Source organism: Micropterus dolomieu, linkage group LG10 (assembly GCF_021292245.1).
Source record: "Micropterus dolomieu isolate WLL.071019.BEF.003 ecotype Adirondacks linkage group LG10, ASM2129224v1, whole genome shotgun sequence".
NCBI classification, from domain to species: domain Eukaryota; kingdom Metazoa; phylum Chordata; class Actinopteri; order Centrarchiformes; family Centrarchidae; genus Micropterus; species Micropterus dolomieu.
Genome location: NC_060159.1, coordinates 15,843,326 through 15,855,340, shown reverse-complemented (window position 1 = coordinate 15,855,340; position 12,015 = coordinate 15,843,326). Strand labels below are relative to the sequence as shown.

The window sequence follows — 12,015 nt, the reverse complement described above, 5'->3', positions numbered from 1 at the left end:
AGAAGACAAGTTTTTTCCGGTGACTTTATACAGCTTAGCCTACTACTGATAAAGAAAACCGAAACAGACATACAGGGAGAGAGAGACTGCATGATACCAGCCCGACTCGCCTTTTTTTGGTTTTCCATTATGTAAAAGTTGTACTACCTGCTACTAGGTACTTTTCCCCCAGCCCTAGTAGGGTAAAATGCTTTATTTTACAGGTTCTTAATAATCTTTTGGATCTGAGAAAGTCTCCTGGTAGGACTTATGTAATTTGGCAGAAATTATAGGAAAAATAGGATTTTCTTTGAAAGAAAAGCAAAATTTATCATTTGAGCATGTTAGTATGCTGATGTCAGCTTCTAGCTCAACGTACCGTTGTGCCTAGGTACAGCTATGCAGAGCCGCTAGCATGGTTGTAGACTTTTAGTCTTGTTCATATAATTAGTAAAGAAAATTAAAAATTTTGGAAATCATATGGATATTATGGAACTGTGAAATAAGCGTGACTCTGTCACTACAGAAATAGCTAACTGCTCCTTGTCATCGTTGATTACAACAATTTAAGGGCCATTCTTATGCAGGAGCAGGCAAGACCAGTTTTACTTTGGAAATAAAATGATGACTACTCCATCACAAAATAACTCTTTGAACACACCTCCCATCACAGATTAATGATGTATATGTAGCCCCCCCGGCCTGGTGGGTGTCATGGGATGTGTGTTCTTAAATCCAGTATGTAGAAACAAAGAGGCAGAAAACTTTCGCTTGCATTCAGCTCAACTGCAGGATTTATTCTTCTTCTTAAACAAATGAAGAAATTCACATTTGACTCCTTGAGGTGATAAACAAAATGCTTGTTGTAGCATCAGTATCTTCAAGGGTGTGAGATATCTCCATGTCTTCAGAAATTACCAAAGTAATACTAACATATGTAAATACATTAGAACGGAAGCACAATAAACAATAAAAATGTCCATACTTTTCATTGTGCTTCAGTTGATGTGAATTACATATTGACCAGTACAACAACAAAAAAACTTTCATTGGTCATTTGGTTATTGTAACTAACATTTTCCAAAGTTCGACACTTTCATCACATTGCACAACACCAATATGCAACCTAACAATGAGTAACTAATACATTTGCCGCTCATATCACCACTACTCTTGTCACACAGTCAGAAATTACTGTATTTGATCACTTTAAAATCAACTACAATGCTGACATACACAGGAAAACCGTTTAACCAGTGTTGGGCAGTAGTAAGTAACTTTATACAAACAACAATGGTTCTCAGTTTGTTGCATGAGGAAATACATTTAGCTGCAATGATATGGCAGTTAAGTAGGAGAGTTTCTGTGTGTCTGATTTAGCTCTCTCTCACCCACACACACTGTTTGGAGCAGGTTTTTAATGTTTTTAGTCTTCTATTGCTACTGTGGAATGAAGTTAGTTTAATATAAACTAGGCTTATACTGTGTGCGTGCGTGTGTATATATATATATATATATATATATATATATATATATATATAAAAAACTATAAAATATAAAAAAAATAGTTAGATGTAACAAAGCTACTTTTGCCATGCTGCTGTAGCTTAGCTTGCTACATTTCACTGGGGGGTAGTCTGTGTAGTGAAGATTAATTTAATGTAGAGTAGCTAGTAGCTTAGCTCACTACATTTTCCAAGTAGCTTGCCCAACACTGCGTTTAACATAATGTGTTATACACACATAGCAGTGAATGCATTTTCAGATCAGTTAACAATACAAAACAAGACCATTAGCATGTCTATTGTACTGTGGGTACTCATTAGCAACAGGTCCGCTAGCCTAGCATGTCAGTGTATAGCTAAACATAATTATTTCAACACATTACGGCAATACTACTCAACTGTAAATATTACACATTATTACCAAAGATTCACAACACTCTTATCCCTTATACTGGGGTACATGCATGCAATTTTAAGTAACATTAACCCACCTGTATATAGAAACAACGACGCAGAAAACTTTAGCTTGCGTTCAGCTCAATTGCAGGATTTATTCTTCAGCGCGTGCCTCTGGGTTTTAAATTCCTCCCAAGCGCAATGCGCCACCTAGTGACCTGTTTAAGTATCGCCCCACCACAGTAACAAGTACAATACAATGAAATCAGCATTTTAGTAACAATTTAAGACAAAATATCATTAAAAAAATTCTATGGGTGTTTTTAAAACACATTTTGTTTATTTTTACCAATAAACGGTACTATAATGAACTGTACTAATTAAACAACCTTTTAACATATCTTATTGCCTAACTATACACTTTTTTTTTAACCCTTTACATCTAACGGTGCAACAGTACCCCGAGGGTGGAATATTCCTTCATGTCGTTCTGGATAGCAGTGTCATAAAAGAGCTAAATGCCTAAATTAGAAATGTAAATGTTCCACACTGCACCCTCTAACCATTTTGCCATACTCATACATAACAAAAAGGTTCCTGGATAAAAGACATATTAATAAATGCCTATGCTTACTTTTGCTACAAACTGCAAGCAGCATGAGTTAACTTGTGGTGCTAAGGTTTATTTCTCAATGTTTCTGTGAAGCTAAATGGACTGTATAATTGTGTCATATTACCTAAGGAACCTCTTCTCTCTTTGTACACCTCCTTTCTCCTCTCATTCTCTTCTCTTATCCCTGTATCATCAAAGACAGACACCCTGCTCTTTCAGCCATTATGCATGCCTATGTTCTTTCCCCTGTCGCCTTGTTCTAGCTTTCTCTCGGAAATGTCAGCATGTACTGACCCAAACTGGCTGCCTAGCTGCTGCCGCCTCCACCCCCACCCTGTTAAGCAAAAGCCTGGCTGAGCTGCGGGAGGGCATTCTCACATAAAGATCACCATGAGTCATCCTAGTGACCTTTGTATGTGTCACCGTGTTCAAAGCCAACCCCCCCACTAACACACACACTCATATGGAGACACACACACTCAATGAGGTACATAATGCATAATTGCGAGACACCCTGAGAGACATACAGAAGGATTCCCGCCTGTTTTCCCCACACACTCTCACACGTGCAGTTTAATCATGTCATCTAATTCAAAATCAATGTTTCCATTGACATGCTGTTTTATTGACATAGCTGCACTTCTACCTGTGCTCTCTGATTCACTCTAATGTACTGCGTGTGTCTGCTGTCTATCCAGGAATGGCCTATTAGTGGTGGAAACTGGGGTCAAGGTACACAGAGCTATCCAGAGATCATCATCACTGGGTAAGACAATACTGATTTCATTAGTGTTATCATTATGATCATGCTGCAACTCAGTTACTTTCACCTCAGGTCAGGTCACCACAGCAAAAAGAGCTTGTCTTAAGACTGTAGATGTTTATATATTCCAATCATGTGCACTTTGCCCCCTTTTGATGTTTATTATCCCGCACTAAGCTGTCAACAAGCGGAGAGGGGGCGTTTTTAACAGAACACACGCACTGAAAAAGTGACATTGAGGTATGGGTTTTTCAGTAGGAGGCTTTCGCTCCTCTCCTTCCTCCCTCTCTCCTCACCCCTACAATGCCGTATTACTATTCTGTCCAGGTTTCTCACTCTTTCTAAGAGTGCCACAGCCCGCAAAATATTTCTCTCCCAATACACTCAGCAGAATTGGCAACAAAACAATGAGACAATACTGACAGTATCCTTTTCTATGACACTAAACGGAAATGCTGTCATGCTTATTGCCTGCTAATGAGTGTAATTCTTGTGTACACTCATTACACGTGTGTTAAGTTCATTTCTAGATAATTTTCAATATGTGGATGAAGTTGGATGTCATGTTACTTACACAATTTACACTACATGGCCATGAACATTACACCCATACAGGATGTGATTGTTGAGCATGTCCTTCCAGAACCATGGACATTATTGTGCTGCTATAACAGCGTCCACTCTTCAGGCAAGGCTTTCACATGATTTTGGAATCTAGCTGCAGGTATTTGCTCCAAATCGACCACAAGAGATTTAGTAAGGTCGGCCACTGATGTTGGGCGATAAAGCCTGGCTCGCAGTCGGCGTTACAACTCAGGTTTCTTATGAGGTTGAGGTCAGAGCGGCTTTGTGCATGGAGGCATTGTGGAAACAGGAAAAGGATGTCCTCCAAAGGTTCGCCACAAAGTTGGAAGCACATTATTGTATTAAATATCATTGTATGCCGCAGCATTAAGATTTCTCATGATTTGAATTATGGGACAGTCTACTGATTACATCCTAGTTAAACGACCTTGATCAAAGTCATTAAAATCATTAGTGAAAGCCCTCTAGAGTGAACTATGGTGATTAGTAGTATTTTTGTGTATAAGTATTAATACACAAAAATACTACTAATCACCATGGTTTATTTTGATTCAAAATTTTTCATGTAAATGCATGTTGTACATTTGAGAATTGTTTTAAAATTATACTCTACTAGAGATGTTTCAATGCTGCAGGTCCTACAAACTGATTTATTTTGATCGGACTAGAATTCAAAGTTAGAACTCTGACATTGTAAAACAGGACACAAATTGAAATTCATCTCTCTCTTGTTCCTCTGTCTTCCTCTCTTGAAATCCCAGGCACGCTGATGGAACTGTGAAGTTCTGGGATGCCTCTGCAAGTGAGTTCTCTGAACGGCTAAGCTTGGTTTATTGCCTCTCACAATGCCGGAGTCAGATTCCATATGTCTGATGTCCCTAAATTACAACTGATACTTGTCCCCTTTTCTTTTTTCCTAGTAATGCTCCAGGTGCTCTATAAGCTCAAAACAGCCAAAGTGTTTGACAGGAACCGGTCCAAGGAAGACAAGGGCAGTACTGAGGTGTCAGATGAAGACCCCTTTGCTATTCAGATCATGGCCTGGTGCCCTGAGAGTCGGATGCTGTGTGTGGCCGGGGTGTCAGCCAATGTTATCATCTACCGCTTCAGCAAGCTGGAAGTAACTACTGAGGTGGTGCAGGTGGGTAACTCTTTATAATCTGGGTAAATTGCTTGTTTTTTGATGCAATTAAAGGGGAGAAAAGTGAAAATATGTGTGTTTTAATTGTCAAGACTCTTTAAAGCATGGACACAAATAAAGGAGATAATTGAACTCTCTAGCTCTCCATCAAGAATACATTTTGCTTGTGTTTGTTGTTATTTGCACTAAGCACTCACTTTCTCTGCTGTTAGAGTTGCATGCACAAACGCACGCACACACACACACGCTCAAAGATCTGCCTAGTCAAAGGCAGTATGGTTGCCATGCCAACAGACGGAGCAGTGAACAAGCAAAGCTAGACTGTCATTATAATCTGCCTTGATAGCGACTTAAGTACTTATGGGGGTGTGATGAGAGTCAGTGTTAAATGGCATAAAGAGAAATGCTGTTCAATCTGTGTGCGCATGTTCAGAGCCCCCAGAATGCAAATGAGAGTGTGCGTTAGGGCTGAACGATATGGCAAAAATAAAATCATCATTGCGATTATTTTGACAGATAATACGATCTTAGTGGGAATGGTCATTTCATTTTCATTGTGATTTTTTTTTTATATGATTCTTGCAGTTTATATGATTCTTGTAGGTTGTAGCGTCTTTGTAGCAATATGATACTTCGTTTATAATAATATGTTGTGATACATTCTACCTTCATCACAAAATTGTAGCTCCAGCGAACTGGATATTGTACTTGGCCATACTGCGATTCCGATAATATTTTGATGAATTGTTCAGCCCTAGTGTGCGTGGATACATGTCTAGTCTCTACTGGATACGCAGTTGCGGCAAGCTGTAATAAGGAGAGCAGTGTCCCTTCGCACAAGGTCAAACACTTTTCTACAACCTTGCAGAAATGAAGGAGGACAGAGACGCACGCGCAGGAGGGAGCATCTGAAGAAGAGCACTGATCACTCTTCACTCCCATATGTCAGTGGGGCTAATGAGACTGACAGAATGCAAAGAGAGGAGCTTATGACCATTGTACGTGTTTTGTATGAGACTGTGTGAAGGCGGAGGTTGCACAGAAGTAGCCTGAAGGAGGACTTGGAAGGAATGGAATATTTCAGTATTGGAGGACCTCTCTGACTCTCAATCTTCTTACACATGCACATACACGCGTCAAAGTGACTGTCACTGTTCTCTCATCCTCAGAGAAATTCATGAGGAATTGTTTTCTAGAGTTTAGTATCATGATTTTGCTGATCTCTTTTATAAATCTGCTAATACCTTGTGTCTTTGTGGACCTGTGTGTTTGTGTTGTTTTATACAGTTACTAGAGGTTCGAATGCAGTATGAGCTGAATGACATAGACACTCCAGACGGCGGGGGAGAACAGACATCGGCGCTTCCCACCCCTGGTGCCTCCCCTCAGACAAGTGGCCCACCTTCACACCCCTCCACCAGCAGCAACAACTCTGATGGCAGCAACATTCCCTGCCTCAAGTATGAAACATGCTCACATGCACACACACAGAAGCACTCTCTTAAGCAGCAGCAGCGCTTGCACACATTCTCGTACACACTCATACACACGAGAGTCTTGCCTTTTGCCTCAAGCACTCTTGCGCAGACTTAGTCAGCGCCTGAAGCATTCTCAGCCACAGCCTCCCCATCATCCCCTCGCAGCCACTCATGCCAGACCCTCAACACACAACAGTTTCTGAAATGCAGCTGCACCACTCGTCATTCTCTTTATGAAACCCTTTTTTTTTTATGTATAATTTTTTGCTCCTCTCTGTTTCTCTCGCTGTCTCTACTCCTCTCCATTCTGCTCTGTCTTCTTTTCTCCAGAGTGCGTAGTACTCCTCTGAAGCAGTCTCCTGGTTACCAGGTAGATCTGGTGGTCCAGTTAGTGTGGGTGAGTGGAGAGCCTCCTCAGCAGATCACAAGTCTGGCGCTCAATTCCTCCTACGGCCTGTAAGTATACAGCCAGTAACATTTTAGTCGAGACTAGAACCAAGTAGAAATCTTTTCTGAAAAACTTTGTTATGTGAACATGTCAAGTATGTTATGCTCATCAAGCTGGATCAGCCGAAGTTCAAAAATTGAATGACTAAAATGTATAAAGACCATCATATAAAGACAAAATATGCAAAGTGAACATGCATACAACAAGCAGCTACAATGACAACCAGGCCTGTCAACAATCCTGTCTCTGTAGACTGACATTCTACAGAGTTTTTAGCACTGAAAATGAAATCGAATCTCATAACGTGTTTCTCTAACCCATCTCTTCTTTTCTCTCTGCCTTTTCACTTTCTTCCTCCACTTCCTCCCCGACTCCCCTTCCCTTCCCAGAGTGGTGTTTGGCAACAGTAACGGTCTGGCGGTGGTGGACTACATCCAGAAGACGGTAGTGCTCAACTTGGGGACGGTCGAGCTTTACGGCTCCAATGACCCCTACCAGAGACAGCCCCGCTCGCCAAGAAAGACCCGACAGCCCTCTGGAGGTAATGAGAAAAAGACATAAGAGGGAGTAGGGTTTTTGTTTTTTGTTTTTTTTTGCTTTCTTGTCATCAGTACAGCCGCAAGGCATAACTCTTTTAAAACAAAGTCCAGAGCTGACTAATTGTACATCCAAGCTGGGCGGCTGAACACCAAACTTGCAAGTCGCTCCGGGCTAAGCAGGAGATCCCTAAGACCCCGATCATTCTCGAATTTCTTTACACTCAACCAAAATCCACTTGTATGTACACACAAATAGATAACTATGAACCAAATGGCTCTTGAATTTAGAGTGTTGCCATTATGTCTATTATAGCAAATGATTGCCCACAATACTTCTGCTCTGTATGTTAATTAGATGCTGTTTATCAGGTACGGCGTAGGTGTAGGTCAGATCCTCATTGCCAGCGGACGTGGGGCTGGCCATTTCATATCATATTTCAGTGTTTTTCTGGACTTTCCACTTATTATACCATTGCCTACTGTTTGTTAATGACTAGCTATTAAAACACTGTCACACTGCTTATCTGTTCTTTCAGCCCCACTAGCTCAGGGTTTGTTTGTTTTTTATTTCAAGGTTTGAAATAGAAATCCTGTACATGATTATTTATTTTATTCCCCTCTAGTTATTTTTGAATTCTTGCCATTAAGCTAAAATTGTGTTTTAGCCTTGGACTAAGCTGAACTATGATCTGCAAATCCTGTTCTTGTCGAATGACAAATTAAACAGTTGGGGAAAATTGCACAGACATTCACGGAACATAAAATACCACTATCAAGTAGGTAGCCAAACACACAGGTTTAGGGATTTGGGTACACTAAAATAATTTATTTCAAAATAACTCTTGGAATGCACTGATTGAAGCAAAATCACATTTTGTATTCAAGGTTTATTTTCAGTAAATGTCCGGGTAAACACTGTAATGGGTTTGTAACAGTAAATAGACTCCGTTTATCCCACAGGTCCAACGTCCCTGAACTGATCTGTAAAGTGATCCAAATAGGAGTGAGTCAAGTCAATGAACAATACATGTTAAATCTAAAATGATGCTACCCAGGCATAGTTCATGAGACGGACACACAACAAGGCAGTTTGACAACACAAATACTAACTCTTTCTATTTCCATCTGCCTCTCTCTGTGTCTGCCTCTGTGTGTGTGTGTGTGTGTGTGCGCGCGCACACACTCAGCCCATCCCTTTTGCACACATTGCCACTGCAGCCTCATAGTACCACTGATAGAAAGTGAGATGCTTTCCTTATGGACATACTGCCACCCTGTGTTGGATGATGGCAGTGCGGCTACATAGCGGATGCTGCAGTGTCATGAGGATGTGCTGCCCATACTCAAAAGCAAAAGTTTGATGGATCAATTAGTAAGCTGTGTGTATGTGTGGATGTTGAGCAGGCTTACACATACACACACACAAACCAATGTACACACACACACGCACGCAAACGTTCACATATACACAAGCACGTGCACATGTAAATACACACAGAGCATCTGGTGTCACTGACTGGTGAGCAGTAGGCTGGCACCTGTCAGAGCTTGGCGAGCTTGAGCAGTAATCAGGCGTCCAGCTGTGTTTCTCTGCCAGCAGGGACTGCTGTCTGCTTGGATTTCTGCCTCAGAGGACAATGTCACATACACATGCACGCATGCATGTTTGTGTACAAACATGCACCTGGCAAAGGGAGAAATTGGACTTGCACAAAATCTTCCTTATGTTTAAAATATGAGCGGAGCTGACAGAGTTCTCTCTTTACCTGTCAAGTAAAGAGAACGTTAGACATGGAAATCATCCATTTGTACATACGGTCCAGTCCAGTCTCCCCAAAAACACAGTGCAGCCCTAGTTGATTCACTGTGAAGTGGCAGTATATGATAAAGTAAAAAAGGGTACTGACAGAATGAAGGAGTGGTTATTTTTGATTTGCTTGATTTTGTATGAATTGTGTGATCTCTGCTGCAGGTCTGTGCGACATTAACGAGGGCTCAGCCACATCAGAGGACCGCTGCAAGTCCCCTACTTCAGGTAACATATCCTTCAGCGTCTTATTAAAAAGTGGGATAAATATAACAGAGGCCTTGTGTTATCTAGACGTAAAACCCAAACAGTGAACCAGTATTTGAATGCAAGAGGAGCATTGGTTAGAGAGGAAGATTAATGTTTCAAAAGAGCCTCCACTTTTAATAGTATTTTATTGAAATTGTTGCTCATCAAACTGGAACTATACAGAAGGTTTTTTTTGTTGAACAATTAAATTGTCTGGCTGTCAATTTCATTCTAACCCAGTCTTTAGAAGTGCACTGTTTGAGTTTATTACCATACGTTTATGAGTTTTTGAGAGTATTTTCCCATTTGTGCATGCTTTCTTTTACCACTTTGCAGAGTTCAGTAGACGGGAAAAATTTTGTTTTAATCTCGCATGGTATTCTGAAAACCTCTGTTATAGGCTGCAAATCTATCCCAATCTCTATGATTCTAATTCAGTGTGACAAAGATTATGAATTGAATGAAACTGTTAAACAATGCAACTCTGCATTCTGGTAGAGAAACCCATTAATTTACATTAATTAGACTGTGAGTTAAAAAGTAAAAGTTCAACCGGAAGAGCCTCGGGCATTTTCACATATTCAGTAACTACGTAATTGCACATTTTAAAAAACATATTCTCCAGTTAATATTTTGAGCAGGGATGCTCTTTCAGTTAAACATTATTATGTATCTGGATTTACTGTACTGAATCTGTACAGATCTGTATGGAACATTATCATATTAAGCAGTTTTCATATCAGTGAATATGAGCAAATGCAAACAAACCAAAATGCATTGTCACTTAGCATATTATGCACCACCGCTACATTGCAGTAGTAAATTGTATAGAAGAACTGCATTGTGTGGTGCAACAGTAAGATGCTCAGTTGCTCTTTTACTTGCCTCTTTCTTAATCCATGTCATTAGTATTTCAGCAGAAGGTGCTCGAAGACAGAACAGGCCAGATCCATCTCATTAGGGGTAACTTGGCATTAGCACGCTGAAAATAAGGAGCTTTTTTATAAAGGTCAGACAGAAAACAAATCTCAAAGTCTGGAGCCCTGCTGCTGTTTCCAGGTATAATGGCTGTCCCAGCCCCCAATGTCTGGTGCCACCAGACTGTGGTCTGCTACATCTGTCTGCTCTGCATTATTCATAGGACAGAGAGAGATAAGGTGCCTTCCTGCAACAAATTTCTGCCTTAACAGTCATTTTGTCTGGGGATAAGTGTTTTTTTTTTTTTTTTTTGGTAAGTGATAAAGTCTGCCAGTGGGAGAAAATAATTTAGATTTCTGTTCGCGCAGTTTCACCTGTTTAACCTCGGAATAAGTTGCAGTACGGTGAATTAAGTCTCCATTAGTGCCAGGATAGTGTAATTTCATTCAAGAAAAAAAAAAATGGAATAGTTTGATTTGCATTAAAAACAACTTCAAATGACCACTTACAGTTGTCAGTGCTAAACCACTTTTAGCAATAACACAAACAGACTTCATTATGCATTCATTTAAAGCTGGGGTAGTTCAACTTTTTATAAACCAGCAAGAAACAGCTATATTTTGAAAGTATCCAACAGAAAAAATCCCACCCCCTCCCTTCAGGCCTCCCTCCAAAGCCACTACCCCAAAACACATTTTCATGCGAGTGCACGCCTGTAGATGGGTAGACAGGTAGCTAGGACGTGCTTAAGGTGCGTTCCATTTACCAACTTAAGAGGGCGCTTCCTTTGAAATTTCCGACTTTGAACTCGGAAATTCCGACTTCCCGTGTCAAATGGAATGCACCATTATTACAGTCCTGCAACAGCCACAGATACCGGATTTATTTCTTTTTTGTGTGTCAAAGCATTTGATTTATTGATTGCTGTGGATGAAAAGAGAATAAGACAAATTTCAACAAATTTTACAAAAATAAATTGCCTAGGCAGAATGCTCTTCTCTCTTCCTATTTTGCACACTGAAGTGTTTTAGTTTTATCTGTTTTTAATCATTACAATCTTTGCTCATTATGGCATCCAAACAAAACAGGGACATTTTGATTTAACTGGTATTTATTTTAGGCACAAATGCAATAAAGATTTAGACGTCATGTAGACATTATCTATGAAATTAAAAAGGAGTTAAATTTTCCCAGCCAATAGTTTATATTATATAAAAGAGCAGGCACTTGTAAAATTATACCATATTCTTTCATTGGTTAATCTGTTTTTAGTGTCCTGAATTTTGACCCAGATTTATTGAAATTAAAAGACCAGTTTGCTGTTCCACAAAAAAATAAGTGATTCATCAGGGTAATATCACTGTTTACCCTGATGAATCCCTTATTTTTGTATGTAGTAACCGTAGTAACAAGCCAAAGGGTGTTTCTAACTGCACATTCACTGTACTTTACTTTTCCCCTTACACCCCAAAAGTGTTGATGTCAAACAGCAATCTACAACAATTCTACAATGGAGGTGGTAGAGGAGGTAAGATTGGCCAGAGATTTTCATAAGAAGCTGTGTAGGCAGGACAAAAAAGTCCAGATTTGTGTC

General features: G+C 40.0%; 1 protein-coding gene and 1 long non-coding RNA gene across 7 annotated transcripts in view; one reads left to right on the top strand and one right to left on the bottom strand.

The window, feature by feature from the left end:
* Positions 1 to 2,065, bottom strand: part of LOC123977475 — a 21,194-nt gene extending 19,129 nt beyond the window's left edge. Inside the window, exon 1 of the long non-coding RNA XR_006826690.1 lies at positions 1,976 to 2,065. This is a non-coding gene — a long non-coding RNA (uncharacterized LOC123977475). The remainder of the gene's footprint in view (positions 1 to 1,975) is intronic.
* stxbp5a (syntaxin binding protein 5a (tomosyn)) overlaps positions 1 to 12,015 on the top strand; it is a 111,344-nt gene that overhangs the window by 91,364 nt on the left and 7,965 nt on the right. For 4 of the 6 annotated variants that reach the window (XM_046060181.1, XM_046060184.1, XM_046060183.1 and 1 more), the window contains exons 13-19: positions 3,192 to 3,259; positions 4,603 to 4,643; positions 4,762 to 4,982; positions 6,270 to 6,442; positions 6,791 to 6,916; positions 7,298 to 7,449; positions 9,420 to 9,482. In XM_046060181.1, coding sequence (XP_045916137.1) covers positions 3,192 to 3,259; positions 4,603 to 4,643; positions 4,762 to 4,982; positions 6,270 to 6,442; positions 6,791 to 6,916; positions 7,298 to 7,449; positions 9,420 to 9,482 — 844 coding nt within the window. Of the gene's footprint in view, positions 1 to 3,191; positions 3,260 to 4,602; positions 4,644 to 4,761; positions 4,983 to 6,269; positions 6,443 to 6,790; positions 6,917 to 7,297; positions 7,450 to 9,419; positions 9,483 to 11,895; positions 11,950 to 12,015 lie in introns of all 6 variants that reach the window. The other 2 variants (XM_046060179.1, XM_046060182.1) reach the window with 1 other exon arrangement.